The 16,053-nt window shown below is 42.6% G+C and overlaps 1 protein-coding gene across 1 annotated transcript; it reads left to right on the top strand.

The window, feature by feature from the left end:
* The first annotated feature begins 957 nt into the window (after positions 1-957).
* On the top strand, positions 958-14,580 carry trarg1a (trafficking regulator of GLUT4 (SLC2A4) 1a). Its single transcript, XM_084019250.1, has 3 exons — positions 958-1,776; positions 11,974-12,100; positions 12,650-14,580. The coding sequence occupies exons 1-3, from the start codon at positions 1,345-1,347 to the stop codon at positions 12,658-12,660; spliced, it is 570 nt and encodes a 189-aa protein (XP_083875376.1). The 5' UTR covers positions 958-1,344; the 3' UTR covers positions 12,661-14,580.
* Positions 14,581-16,053: the final 1,473 nt, after the last annotated feature.

The raw sequence follows: 16,053 nt of genomic DNA, 5'->3' as shown, positions 1-16,053 counted from the left end.
GTTACGTCCAAACCAACAATATCAAGTTATCCTTTTATATGCAGCCTTCACACAACTGGTTATCCAACCGGAAACGAGGACAAACCTGAGACAACACGGTCTCCACGACGGAGGCAACGCACGTTATTAAGGCACACAAAGCAAATTAGCTTCTTAACGCATCAACAGCAGGATGTAATAAACATACACTTCACACATAAAGAAGCGTGTTTCACTTTAAACTCACCTGTCCGGACGTCACCCCGGAGCCTCGTGCACCTCAAAGTAGCCTCAACCTGCTCCTGGTTGCTCTGTCTCACTGAACTCCTCCAGAAGCTTCCAAACGGGTTGAACCCCGCAGTCCCAAAAAGTTAAAGTTCCTGGAAGTCACCGCTGCTGCTGCTCGTAGGCGGATAGACACCCCCGCCGGCATGTCACCATGCTAGCATGTCACAACAAACATGACGCACCTGGGTGGGTGGTGCATTTAAACTGGGCTTTTATTCTGAAGCGGACTTCATTCCCCATTGAATTGTATATCTCGCGTTCTTGTACCGTTCACCAACTGTTTCATGCAATATTGGATATATTATGTGGGTTCGTTATTGCTTTGGTCAAATGAGTTGTGGATTGGGGGGGGGGGGGGGGGGGGGGGCTTTATTTTGTGTTGCGTCACCGGAAGTTTAGTGCTTTAATTTTGTGTGACTTGACACCGGTCCCAAGTTGAGGAGAGGCGCTGCTGCGTCGCGATGGGGAGAGAGAGAGAGAGAGAGAGAGAGAGAGAGAGAGAGAGAGAGAGAGAGAGAGAGAGAGAGAGAGAGAGAGAGAGAGAGAGAGAGGGGGAAAGAGAGAGGGGGAAAGAGAGAGGGAGAGAGAGAGAGAGAGAGAGAGAGAGAGAGAGAGAGAGAGAGAGAGAGAGAGTGTGTGTTATTTGGAGTAGACGTGCTTCACCTTCATCCTTATGTGTAGAGAACAGCGAGGAGGAGCGCTTAGGCTACTTAAGGAGAGTTAAAGGAAAGTGGACAGCGGAGCTCCTGACTGACTTATTGCTCCTGGATTTATCAGAGAGGTGTCCGTCGGAAATGAGCCACGCGGCGGACGTGAAAGAAGGTGATGCCAGAGGAAGAAGGATATCTGCAGGAGTCACGCTGCTCTCATCTGCTCTCTGATTTTATTATTTTCTTTTAGAGAGGGTTTTTTTAAGCACATTTGCATTTATCCTCTCCACCCACCACGCCTCGGTTATCCAGTCAAAGTTGAAAGAAAACATCCAGCTGTGTTATGGGATGTCGGTGCCTCCTGCCTCCTAATTAGTTTTGAACCCGTTTTATTTCATATCGAAGTTGATACAATTGAGATCCGATCATGGCCATCAACACGGACACCGACTTCGACTTCCTGAAGTCCGACCTAAGTGAGGGTGGAGGAGTGGGTGGAGGAGGAGGAGGCACTCAGCCCGTGGACCCCCACGAGACGGAGAAACTCCTCGCGCTCACCACGGAGCCCGGGGGGAACGGGATGAAGATGTCCACCTCCTTCACGGTCAACATGCACGGCGACAAGGGCCCGGAAGCCGACCAGAACGGCCACAGCGTCGCCGTGAGGTCGGGCTCCACCGGGCAGCTGGGCGCCGCCGCCCCCCTCTCCCCGTCCAAGGCCAGTCTGAGCCGCTCCTCCACCGGGAACGCCACCGTCCAGGAGACCCCGAAGCCCAGGGATTACCTCATCCTCGTCATCATGTCCTGCTTCTGCCCCGTTTGGCCCGTCAGCATCATCGCACTGGTGTACTCCATCATGGTGAGTGTCTTTTTCTTTTACTAAACTGTCCCTGCAGGTCATCCAAAACTACTACTAATATGATGAATTACAGTGGAAACGTGTCTTTATTTTGAAGGCAAAGTCTTTCATTTCAAACTTCATAAACTTGGAAATATTCATGTCATATCTCTGTTGAGTCATAGTTGTAATTGTTTACATCATTTTGAGGTTTGAAGAAAGTGGGAGGGATATTTTGGAGAAAGTGGATATTTCTCTGAACTAAGAACAATATTGGTCTGAGAGGAGTGTCGTTAAACCGCTTGGGAGCAGAATAACAATCCTGAATAGAGGTAAAATATCCATACGTCCACTTTTTTAGGGGGGGTAAGCAGTATTTTTTTTTTTAATAGAAAGTTAGCAGAGCCCAGGTTGACATCTTCAAATGACATAATTTGTTTGTACGGCAGTCATAAAACAGATGAAAGCAACAAATGAGAAGCCAGAACTACCACACATTTGGTGATGTAATTGGATAAATCACGGCCGATGATTCATCAATCATAATGTTCTTTATTCGACTCAATGGTTGGACTTGTTATTGTCTTTCCCACATAATTGGCATGCATTTAAAACAGACAACTGTCCGGCATTGTAAAGTGTAAAAATCTAATTTCATCCTTTGACCTCAAATCTGAAAATCCTAAAACTCATCCAGGTTGTCTTGAAAGGAATCGTGCTGAAATGCAGTACAGTTGTTGTTTACTGGGCTCAGTGCATCATCAGCTCACAGTCCTCCTGAGGCTTCAGCGGCTGGTTGTTCTGCTTCAGATGCGTTGACAGTTGATTAATCCTCCTGTGGACGTTTCAGGGTGCAGGAAATGCTGATACAAGATGCAGCTAAGACACTGAAGCCACGCCGGGCAGCCACAGATGCTTGATATGCCGCTGCTGTTTAGTTCTCAATCAATACATCCTGGGGACATAATCCTCGCTTGGTCACCATCAAACACTACCCAACCCACCTACGGACCATGTGGCCTCTCTGCATTCACGCTGCAGCGCATGTAATTGATGCCGAGGCGGCTCGACGACTTAAAAACTGAAAGCCGACACTTTTCTTTTTGTCACCCTCTGCAGTGGTGAGAGGTCTGCAGTAAAGATGGTGGCCAGGGCAACATTCCCAGAATGTCTCAGATATCCAAGCCAGATACTGCCGGGCTTGTGCTTGAATTTGATTTGTAAAAATGCCAACGTGAGCAGAGAAATGTGTCAGTTTTGTGTTGATTTAGAAAACTACGTTTTCACAGCGTTGATGAAGTATAGGCTGCACCTCACTGAGGGTGAACAAGTTAATACAAGAAAAGCTCCTGCAAAAGCTGCAGAAGGCATGTGACAATGTGGTCAGTTGTCCCAGACGATCAGTTTGTCCCTCCTCCCTTCTGATCTCCTCCATCAAGGCCGACTCACGTGTTGATCTGAAATTCAAAACGTGTCCCGGTTTGATGGAATAAAAACGACAAATGTTCCAATTTATACACATACTGTAAAGCCGCATGATATTTGCTGCCATGTACTAGACCGTAGTACTGTTCATGTTGTACACGTTCACATAATGTGACACAGCAGGACTCTCTTCGAGACCGGCAGGTCAGTAATCCGGCAGCTTTCCATTTGTAATCGCCTTCATTTTTAGTAAAAATAAAGGTCTCTAGCTGACAAAATCTGTGTGAGAAAAGCCCTTTGTCTTTTGTTAATGATGAGACCACAAATATATATGTGCATGTACTCTAATCACAAACTTCTTCAACTGAAGCAAGGATTTTCACATGTTTCAGATTATTGTAAAATATGTGAAATTAAGCACACTATTAAATCCCTTAAAGATATGAATTACACCAAATTAGGAAGCCAGTTACGTCTTGTATTTACATTTTGTATTTATTTTTTTGTTGTGGAACTAAGTACATGTCCTGACATGTTATCATATGTAGTACAAATTTAAGGTACTACTACATTACTTGAGTATGTTAATATCATGACACTTTCTACTTTTACTCCAAGACATTTCAGAAGGAAATATTGTACTTTTTACTTCATTACAATTATTTGACACCTTAAAGTTGCCACTTTGGATTCTGGGTAATTGTGACAGCATTAATCAAGTAATTAAAAAAAGCAGGTTGGTCATTTGTTGCAGTAATCCTAATCCTAATTCAAATGAGCTCCACCTCAACCAACTACAACAGTATACAGTTTACATTAATACAAGAGTTACAATAACATTATGATCACAGGGGCATTGAATACTTATACTTTTCATACGTTTGAGTACATTTTCCTGATTATACATACACACATGTACGAGAAATGGAGGACTTTTACTTGTAACAGAGTATTTTACAGTGTGGTAATAGTACTTATACTTTAGAAAAGGATCTGAATACTTCCTCCACCACTGGACCTCTGTGTTTTCCTCTTTAGCCAGGAAAACAACAGCAGAGAAGGACTGTAACTGAGCAGCACACATAAATACGGCTTTTGACACACTTTTGCATTAAGTATTTGGCAGTATTTCACCAGGACTCTTTAAGTAGCATCAGTAGTAACTCTGCTGTGTCAGGATTTTAACTCCTGCTGGCTGATGGCGGCTTAGTTGCAAAGCCATTTGTGTTTTTCAGCACACTTTACTTCCGACACTGTGCAGCAGCAGCAGCAGCAGCAGCAGCAGCAGCAGCAGCAGCAGCACTCAGATGTACAGAGAAACAAGGCAATGCAGTAAACCCATTAGTTCTGTAATATCACTCCTGTGGGCACTCCACACCAAAGGGAATATCAGGCTGTATCCACGAGACAGCCTGTACTTCCCCGAGCCATCATCGTGAACCCACTGACATTCACAAGTCAGCCACTCACTAATGGCACGGAGAGTGTGTGAGTGTGTGTGTGTGTGTGTGTGTGTGTGTAAGTGTGAGAGAGAGACAGAAAGAGTGAGAGGCTTTGACAGAGGGCAAAAGACAGAAAAGTGAAGGAGGGAGAAACTGGAGCTGGCCACTAACTCAATGAAAGGCGAGAGAAGTCTATTTAGTTTCTCTGCAGAGGGCAGATTGCAGCAGTTAGCCAAGCGCCGTGGCAGCGATCAACATCCTCTCTCTTTCCTGAGGGTATGGAAAGGGGATACGGCCTCGCAAAGAAGATCAAAACATTATTCGCTACAAGGGCAGATGTGAGAGAGAGAGAGAGAGAGAGAGAGAGAGAGAGAGAGAGAGAGAGAGAGAGAGAGAGACAGCAAATGGCTATAAAGTAGTTCCTATCACTGGATTACAAAAGAATTGAATCAGATACCACAGCGACAGGCAGATAAGTGCAAGTGAGCCAGAGCAGGAAAGCAGAGGTTTGCAACACTTGCTGTGAACAAATGAATTAAAAGTAATGTGGTTGATGCTGCGTGATATACAGCCTGAGAGTGAAAGCTCATGACTAAGTGCTAATACTTCCTCCCGCCCCGCCCCGCCCATGTGAAATGCATACCTCTGGAAAGTTGAGGAGAAAACAAACCCAAAAAAAAAGAATCTGCTCAACTGCTGTTAAAATGGTATTAATGCAGGGAGTTCAGAAGAAACAGCCCAGACTCCAGGAAACTAAACCAAATATAAATGAACTAATAACTCATTCAAGCTCTTAAGAAAAATACAAAACTGTCCATCTGGATTTTGATCCCGAACCGCAACATGAGCTTTTGATCACATCAGCAGTTTCTCTGGTAAAAAACCACGTCACTCACCATCCGCAGTCCAAAGAGGACTTCCCATCCAAAAGAACTTTGTTCTCAAGCAACCTGCAGAGCACCAAACGGCAGACAGATCTGGTTAGCTAACTGGCCAGTGAACAGAGCAGAGCATTTAGCTGCTGAAGACACAAATATTTCCCTCAAGAGCTGGTAAAAACCAATACAGAGATACCTGTAGGATAACCTTAATATAGTCTGTTTGTTGCCCATCAAACTTCCACATCATCCTTTTATGGTGGTGTAGATATAATCCTTAATAATCTTATAATAATTCACGTTTGTCCACATTACATGAACTGAATTTCAGAAATCATACTATTTCAACTAACCGTCATCAGGCATCACTGTAAGAAACCCACAGACATAAAACATCAAACAATGAGATAGTATCCATGCTGTAATCCTGCAAATGACCAAAATGAACTCTAATTAAAGGCAATCTGTTGGGGCCTCACTTAGCCGTGTAAAAGGAGTCAGCATCTTTCTGTGCTGGCAGATGGTGCACTGCTAACAGCGGGGCTGACTAAAGTTACATCCATCATCATCCACCGCCACTTCCAGCAGCACGACAACCTAAAAGCCAACTTCCAGCTGGATGCCGCCACAGATCTCTGACAGATGCTCCGGCGGAGGAGGCTTGCGGCTGGCAAACACGGAAGATGTGCAGTCAATTATGGGGATTGGAGAGGCAGGGGTAATAGGTTTTTACTGCTCAGACGAGCCTATCCCAGTAATGGGAAGGCCCAAACTGCGGGAGCGTTATTGCACGCTCGGCAGATTTGCCTGTGAAATATGGACTTGCAATCCTACACTGGATGGATGACTGTGTGTGTGTGTGTGTGCGTGTGTGTGTGTGTGTGTGTGTGTGTGCGTGTGTGTGCGTGTGTGTGTGTGGTTAAATGACTTCTTATTAGCAATCTAAGACTGCAGATATAGTGTGAGAGCACTTTATACTGTTGTTGCCAATTATATGAAGCATAGAGAGTCCTGCAGAGAGAGAACCAGAGATTGCTCACATTATAATAGAAAATATATTCATTATTTGCAGCGTTAAATCTGCGTAGCTAGTTTGATATTATCATTCCACGGTGGCTAAAATAGGATGTATTGAAGGGCTATCATGATATCAGATTTTCACTACATTATTATTGTGGCCAGAAGAATCCACGATAGCAACATTATTGCCATAACGATAGATGCAATTAGTCAAATTCATCTTTAGTCATTGTGGGGTTTTTTTGGCAGATTTTTTGCTCTCAAAATACAAATGTGGAGAGAGCCAACCATAACTGTAGTGTACAAAAGCATGATTTAAGAGGTGCTGGATTATTTACATCATCATGTGTGTTATTAACATGATATCTATATTTCATTTCACGACATGAGGAATTGTAAAATAGTAAAACCTTTAACGAGCTTAAGATGTACTTTATGTTTAGTGCCAACATGGTCAACATCTGTTCGCTGCCTCACATCACAATGAAGTCTTAAGGAACTTCACACACATTCAATGTTGTAACGGGACTCTTGTTTTTAGTTCAGGTAATTAGCGTTTCCTTTTCCTGCATCAATCTGATACCTATGTAGTTACAGATGTGTTTGCACCTTGATGGACAGGACAGCCAGCACTTTGTAGATGTACTGCATATTGATAATCTCATTTCCTTTTGACAAACTCATCACTAATAGCTGCATGCTCTGTTAATGACAGCGCTTTGCTCTCTGAGCTAAATTGCGTAACCTGACCTTAGATCATTCGACGTGCTAAACGGAATAAGGCATTCTCCACCAAGGCCCTGTGTTTTGTGGTGCTAACACTTAGCTTAGTTAGCTTTTGAGGACTGTGTTTCCAGCTCACCGGCTAAGCAAGATATAAATAAAATTACAATGTATGAGGTGCAGCAGCAGCTAGAATGCATTTTATAGCTCCTAGAATGAGCGCTGTGCCATCATGGGTCTGACAGATTTGATCATCTAACCGCATTGAGTGGTTTGCAATTTTAATGGAGGTTTGAGTGTAACAAGACTAAAAGCCCTGCTTAGCGGCCCCTAGAGGCCACGATGCTCCTTACACCCAACGAGACTAACGTGGTGTAAACCAACAGCCTCGTTCTCTTTGCAGGCTTAAAAGTGGCTGCAATTACATAATTACAAATTACCCCCAACCTTGATTTGTTTTTGTTTAAACATATTAAAATTGAAGGTTTCTAAGTAAACATTAAATGGGGACGTACCAAAATGTGTAATGCACTTTAAAGAGAGTAGTCATCTAAATAAAATCAGGGGCATTAATGCAAATAAACCATTTTAATTGGATCAAAATTGCCAGTCTGACAGACATAACTACACACCTGCTCCGGGTCGTACACTGTCCCTCTCCACCAGGCTGCTGCTGCTCTCCATTATTAATGAAAGAGAGCACTTACTGACTACTAGCCTCCACCTTCCTCTGCTGAACGCATGAACTACAGAGAGAAGAGGGTAGCGTGAGTGTGTGTGTGTGGCTTGTGTGTACACTGGTAGCACAATAAACACTGGACAAGACACTTTGAGGGTAGAATTTCCCATTCAGAAAACAAATATGACCAGGCTTACTCTTGCTGTGAATCAATATAGACATTCATCAGCTGAGCAAAGGGTACCTCCCACTAACCGCACACACACACACACACACACACACACACACACACACGTGCACACACACACACACACGTCAAACAGTGCAGGTTGTATTAAACAATGACGCTGACATAGAAGCCTGCCCTTATTTTATTTTTCCTTTTCAGTGTTGATGGCAAATATTATCATCTTCCTTCATTCATTCAATTTTCCCTCCTAACGGACTGAATAGACAGTGTTTTTCTGAGAGGGGCTTTCATTGATTTAAGTTGCTGATGGTGCCTTTCTGTGTGATGTGAGTCGGGATCAATACGGGCCCCACTGGGACTGTGTTTGCACCATTCACACTGCAGTCCTGGAAGAGAGAATCTCAAATGAGTCCCTGTGTATGGAGAGAGAGAAAAAATATCTTATTTTACTGTCAAAATTCCAGATTGACACATGCATTGATTTAGCTTTGTGATTTAAGTCACACTGAAAATGTACCAAAACCAATTTGGAAGTTTTGGAATTTAAATCAATTTAAATACTAATCTTAGATTTCCCCCTCTAATTGAATTGTTTTTCATCAATTGAATGACTTGTTGAATTAAAGCTGACTGAATCAAATTAAAATACTGAAAAACAACTCTCTTACATCTGACATCAAGCGACATCTCACTCGCAAACAAGCAGTTCAGATCATATTTTGGATATGCTTCTTAAATAAATAGCCAACGTATTAATATTCCCATAAATAAATAAATAAATCAGGCTCTGTATGTTTTACAGTCTGTAAAAGTCCCAGTGGAAAACAGGCAGTTTACACATAATTTAAAAAGAATGATAAATACTATACAAATATATAAACAATTGCAACATCAGTGTACTTATTTAAAGTAGTTCCCTCGCCAGCAGCACCTGATGGCCCCCGGTGTTGCACTATGCCCCACCCACCTGCACCAAGTGCACTGTGGGAATGGCGACACCCAAGACAGCCTGGAGACAGATTGGCTCATGGGAGTGAGAGGATGAAGTAACTAGGAGGAGATCAGGGCGGATGGAGGGAGGGATCGCTCGGTCTCTGCAGTGTAATCTTATCTCATACTGAGGAAAACCCACCTCTGCACCCTCCGTACTGACAGATGTCCTTTTATGATTACACCACTCTCTGTTTTATCTTTGGTTTAACAGTTTTAAATCAAAGACACATCCATTGAGGGGAATTAAAGGAGATCATTTATTCGACAACAATGTCTGTACACCGCTGAGCTGGCTTTGATTTGACATATTTTGTCCCTAAAAATGGAAAGGGGCAGTAATTATTCCATTTAGTACCAAATTATCTGTATGGAGAAAAGTACCCTACAGAAATATATTGGTGTAATTCAATATAGATGAGTACAGCAGGACGTCCGTTTCCTGCTGCACTGCACACAGCACAAAAAGACACATTCAGCACCACGGACAGCTCCTACAGCTTTCATCAGCCTTTAAATGAAAACAAGACGATACCATCACAATGTGCGTGGCATTTTGAATGTAAAACATGAGTGTTGTTACATGTGATCTCCTCCCCTTCTGTCCGTGCTCTTGTTTAACACAACGTATGCGTGACGCTCGTCTAATCTGACCTCTGAACAGTCTCAGCACGAACCCAAAAAGTAGTTAAAAGCCACCCCACGGGGGGAGAGACTGGCTCACACAAGATCAAGTAGCTCTGGGTTGAAGTGTGAGTGGACAGGCCACTCCACAACTAAATGTCACTGTATTGTTCATGGAAGCATTCCTGGATAGTTTTTGTTTTATTTATTTTTTATCTCCGGGCATGGTGCCTTATCTTTTGATAAGATGATGCTTCAGTCGAGGCAAAGTTTTTCTAACTCTCCAGTGTCCAATGTTTCCTCAGTGCGCCTTGTAATTTGTGTTAAGTGTTGATGGAAACACAACTCTGTTTGTTCATGAGCTCACACCACATTTGTGTTTAGGTGAGACAGGTTATTGCATCTTTCTATTATATTAACATGTTGTTTATCAGCACCAATGCTGCACTGATGCTCTGCACACGTCCCTTCGGCCTAAATATCACTAACCACACCTATTTTCAACCTTGGACTAACACACAAATGGGTAGCTAGTAGTATTTCTGATGGGTGTCACTGAAAATAAACTACAACGCCCAAACTCATCGTAATAAAGGAACATGTCCTCCAGTGCAGATGACAATGGAGGGTTGAAAAGTCCACTGCTTCATATGTTATTCCAGTTGAAGTGATAGAAATGCCTTCAGTTATGAATATACAAGGAGTCATATAAAATATTCAAGAAATGTCATACTTGTCAAGAACCTAGTATGTGTATCCCAGATTACACACCGAAAGTAGCCCAAATCCACATCAACCGTGTGAGGTTTGTTGTGTTGGGACTCTTGAAAGCACTGCACAAGGATCAAGCCTCACACATAAATCTTCCTGTCTCCATATCTGCAGCACACACGGAGCAATATACATACAACATTAAGTTGATCTACAACCCCTTCACAGCACTGCGCTCACCTCCTCCATCCAAACGGCTCTGCAAGTCACACCCTTCCATCAAACCTGCCAATCTGAAAAAGACAATTTCATCGTCATAATAATAATAAATTGAATTTATATAGCACGCTTTAAAAATACAGACGAATATCTCAAGGTGCCTCGCAAAGAGACTAGTAGAGGGTAGTACAACTTAACAATTTACACAAAAGAGCCATGCAGTTATGAGGGTTGAAACAGGATGAATGAAATGACAAACATGTTGGGAGCATCACTTCTGCTCAGGGAGGGTGTTCCTCGGAAATGTTTTCCAGGAGGGAAGAATGAGGGTTGACCGACAGATTTAATGTGTGGATCGAAGGAGAGTGATGAGTCCAGCTCGACACCCAGGATGACTGAGGATAGAGGGACGGGGAGGACCATTGTTATGTCTGATGTCCGAGGGTGGATGAACCATTCACAACTGGGAATAAATGATTGTTGTTATTTTCAGGGACTCTACAGCACCCAGTAGACGAGCCAACGTCACTTTACTGTATGTGTGTCTTTTTCTCTTTAAAATAACTCGGCCGTCGATTAATGGAAACCACCTGATAAATATTTTAAAGTGTAGCTCTCAGAGAGCTCCTTGTCGTGTGGAGGGAACTTCCTCTGTGTTCGCTTTAAGGACAGTGTGACGGCTTTCTACTGCAGAGAGTTTGAAGCAGATTTTCACTCTGAGCCATGACTTTGTCTGGGAATCTGCCCACGTATAATGTGGCAAAAGAGCAATCAATTTCTATTCAAAAAGTGTCATTACCTCTTTTATCTCTTTCTACTATGAATTATAAAACGCTCTTTTACTACACTACCTCCTCCAGCATCCATTCAGCTCCCGATAAGCACTTTGAATACATTTCAATTTTGGAATTACAAAATATGGTATTATGTTCAACAGAACTCTCTCCAGGGATTGCCAGTGTTAGCAGGCTCTCCCGTGTATCATAGTAAAAGGTAAATTGCTTTTCAGTGGGGTGAAGGCTGCTCCATATAGTCCATACATCTATCATGCCAGAGGAACATATATTCAATAAAGTCTTTGTAAAGTATCATCTTCCTTGTCTTTCATTTGATCAGTTAGGTGAAAATGACCCTTGTTGGCGAAGTAATGTAGCCACTCCTCTCTTACACCGATTTGTGAGAGAAATAAAATGTCATCATAAACCCCTTTTTAATGTTCTTATGTCTCCCATATATCTCATTCAAATGTTCCTCTTAATATCATAATAATAAACATAATACATCATCCTAATATCTTGTGCTTTTGTGTGTCTGCAGTCCAGGAACAGCCTCCAGGTGGGGGACATTGACGGGGCGAGGAGGCTGGGTCGACTGGCTCGTCTGCTCAGTATCGTCTCCATCGTCCTCGGCGTCATCATCATCGTAGTCTACGTCTCAGTTTCAGGTACAGAAACGACGCCAAAGAAGGACATATTTCACATTACGATGAAAGCTGGTTTAAATAACGACTCACATTAACATGCAGCCTAGGGGGAAAGCCTCAGTGATGCAGTGTACTGTGCAAAGCGTACATTTTTATGATTATAGTACAGCTTTTGAACATGCAATGGGTACACACACACAGGACTTTAACAAGTGTTCGACAACACAGAATACCTGCAGCATTACGACTACAGGGTGATATATGACACGAGCAATGAGATCTTTGTTTCTCTATGTCTCAACTCAGCACATTTGCAGGCTGTGTGTGTGTGTGTGTGTGTGTGTGTGTGTGTGTGTGTGTGTGTGTGTGTGTGTGTGTGTGTGTGTGTGTGTGGATTGATTAAGCACTGCAGCCAGCGTAGTGGGCTGACTGTGCAGCGAGGGCGGTAAACCGACTGCTCCAAGCCTTCAACACTGAGCTGCAGTCAAAGTCATTACTTTGACGGTGAGTTTACGCTGTCTTCGTGTCTGACCTGACGATGTCACGCTTCTTCTCCTTTTTCTTTCGCAGCAACTCATTGACATGGAGGACCCGAGGGGGGAAACTAAACCGTGAAAGCCAAACCATGGATGAAACAGGGGGGGGGGGCCCACACAACAACAACAACAACAACAACAAGAAACACAATTCCTGACTTTATACCATATTGTAAATACATCACGACTGACCTCAGAAAGCAAAAAATAGGTAAAATAACTCATGAGGGAAGGTAGTGCAGCAAGTAAACCAATAAAAACATTCAGAGAGAGAAAAAATCTGAGATGCATGCATTAGAATCCAGTAACATTTGCTTGACAAAATAACAAAAACCTAATGTAAAATAGTTCAGATTAAAAGAGAGGAAAAAGAAACTGTAGATATGTGGCCGGAGGACTTCTCTTTGGAATAACGGACTTCTTGAAATGAAGAGGATGATCATCGTATGAGGAGAGAGCGAACGCTAGACGTGTTCAATGTCTGGGCGTTTGGGTGTCAAACAGCTGCACATAATCCTCATATATTCCCTACTGAACCTTGCATTCAAAGCATATACAGCTACAGATATATTTGAAATATGGATATATTAATATATATATATATATAGATGTACATTTTATAAAATGTTTGTATGCCAAGTGGTGCTGGGTTTGCTAAGACTGTCACGATGGCTGCATTGTCAGCACTTGGATTATCAGTAGAAATTCAAGGGTTTGTGAAAAAGGGGGCAGGGAACACATTTTTAATTTTTGTTATTTATTCTAATTTTTTTTAGCAAAAAAAAAGAAAAAGAGACCAACTGCATGCCTGAATGTAGATAACCAACATTCTGCCTTCGTTTTGACTGTTATTAGTTGTCTCTTTTCTCACTAAGGAGTCAGAGAGGCTAACAGGTTTGCACATGGAAGTGAGTGGATTTGTGTATAATATGTGACCCCCCCCCCCCCCCCCCCCCCTTGTGTAACGCATGCCGACCCTCCCCAAATTCTTCCTCTTCCTTCCACATCCGATTCTTTACCACAAACCCTGATTTAGTGCCTGCTGTCCTTCTCCACCATAGCAGCACATTTTCTGTCACCATTCTTACATTGTTATACATAAACTGTTAAATGCCATCATTTCACCAAATGGTTTTTTTCTGCTCCTTGTATTGGTACGAAATGTATTTATATGGGAAAATATATATATATGCAATGTACGCATGTTATGGGCCAAACAGGCGTATGCACATTTATTTATTTTTTGGTAAATGAACACGCCTGAGTTTGACTGAGTAACAAATTTAAAGAGCATTTCTTTGAAATACGAGCACGACAGATTGTCTGTATTAATCACTTTGTCGGAGAGAAGTCACTGTATTAAGTTGTATTGACACATTACAGGCTTATGCTACAAGCACAGGTCGATTCTCCTTTCAGCAGTAATGCTGCATTTATTTATTCTTTTCATCTTGAATTTGAATCAGGAATGATTTGGGCAAAGTCTATTTAAAGAGATAAAACATTTGTTCGTTTCAGGGCACATACAAGTGAAACACCAGCTAATTCCAACGGACAAGGGATGAAATGTTCTACCAGGTCCTAAACTGATTATCATCAATGTAAGAATCAACAACTACAATCTTTAACGTATTAACACTATAATGCACCCGATTGTACATAAAACATTCTTTATCCAAACATCTGAAAGCAGCAAAATCCAAAGATTCCCCATGTTTGCTACCAAACAAACAAACAAAAGACATTACATTGTTGCCAAAAGGTAGTTTCTGTAGATCACATGTGTCGTTTACTGTCCCGTTAAGACCCCGATCAGCTCTGCTCTGTCAGTAAAACAGCTCAAACCTTCATTTCATTCGGATGTATATTGCCATTTATTTTTTCCTGTATACTGTATGTGCGAGTTTTCATCTCTGTGGTGTACATTTTGCATGTCTGGAATAAATGTTACCATGCATGGTCAAAGTTGTTTTCCATTGTGATGATACTGATAATAAAGACTTGTGACGCCAGGCAGACAGGCTGCATTAAGGCACCGCAATGTTTAAAAAAAAAACGCTGAGGACGCTCAAAAGAACAATGTTACATATTGATGTTTAGCAGGTATAATTAACATGTTCCCCATCTTACTTCAACAAAGTAGCAGATTAGCATTAGAAGCGAAGCTGAGGCTGATGGAAAGTGTATTCAGTCATAAAACTAAACCCTGTGGTGATGCAAGAGTCAGAGACTCACCGAAGTCAGGTGAGGCTTCATCCTCTGGGGAACATGAATGCGTGGACAAAATGCAGTGGACATCCATTCAAGGCGTCGATCAAATGTGCCAGGCATGGGTAAGAAGGAATCCCAGAGAGTGGGTGTACATTTTAGAACGGTTGTAAAAATAAAAACAATGGAAGGACGTCATCAATTATGCAGTTATGGTTCAGAAAAGAAGTAGAAAATCATGCAAGCTCAATTCCTTTCACTTACCTCACATACATGCCGGAGGCTGGACACGGTTCACTTTTTATTGAGACGGATCGATTCGACTCTAGTCTGCGGTGCTGTTGTATGGGATTGCACTGTTATATAGCCGTTGCCTTTATTAAACCCAAACCCTGCACATACAGCAGGTCCTGATACATGATTGTGGAGCAGGGCACACAAACACCATTTGTCATGGCTGCCACAACCATGCGTTAGAAATCCAGCTTGAAGCCACCATCCTAAAAAAAAGAGTTTTTAAAAAGCAAACTTTTTCAACCATTTCTGGGTCGTTTCTTTAATTTCCCAAAAAGCGTTCCAACAGAACTCTGCCTTGAACCTCACACGCAGAAACACTTTTGAAGCCATCAGTAAACGTCTGCAGAGAAAACTGATGGAGGCCGTTGTGTCATCAGACGAGTGAAGCCTCCCTGATGTTTTTCACAAAAGCTTAAAATAGCCGTCTGGTTTCTACGCAGACACAGAAGTCCAGACTTGTCTGACATTTCAGCTGCTGTGACTAAACAGACTTTGTGCTTGTCAGAAGTTACTGTAGCGCGACCCTTCTAAGTGTGAGGACCTGGCGCTTAGTTCTGCTTGGGTGGCGTTCGGTTTGAGGGCCTGAAATATTCAGGAGCTCCATGCATCAGCACCTCTGCAGTATGTACACATCTGCAGCAAATTTAGACTCCAGCAGAGGGTTTCCCTCGAAAATATAGTGACGCATTCAGGGAAAGATGGCAATGCTCGTCTTTCAGTCTCTTTGGAAGGAATGCATCAAACCAAGGGGAAAAACCACTATCCTGAACCTCATACAACCCCCAACAAAGTAAGACTTTAATCTAGCGAGCCGGCCTTCAACCATCCCCTCCCTTAAATGCTTTAGTTCTCTCCTTCAAACGCACGTCACTTTGAGTTTCAGGTGGAGTGAAATCAACCGGAGGCACAAGGGCTCTGCTATACATGCAGAAT

This window comes from Eutrigla gurnardus, assembly GCF_963514095.1.
Source record: "Eutrigla gurnardus genome assembly, chromosome: 10".
Lineage (NCBI taxonomy): Eukaryota > Metazoa > Chordata > Actinopteri > Perciformes > Triglidae > Eutrigla > Eutrigla gurnardus.
This window is presented reverse-complemented; position numbering and strand designations above follow the sequence as displayed.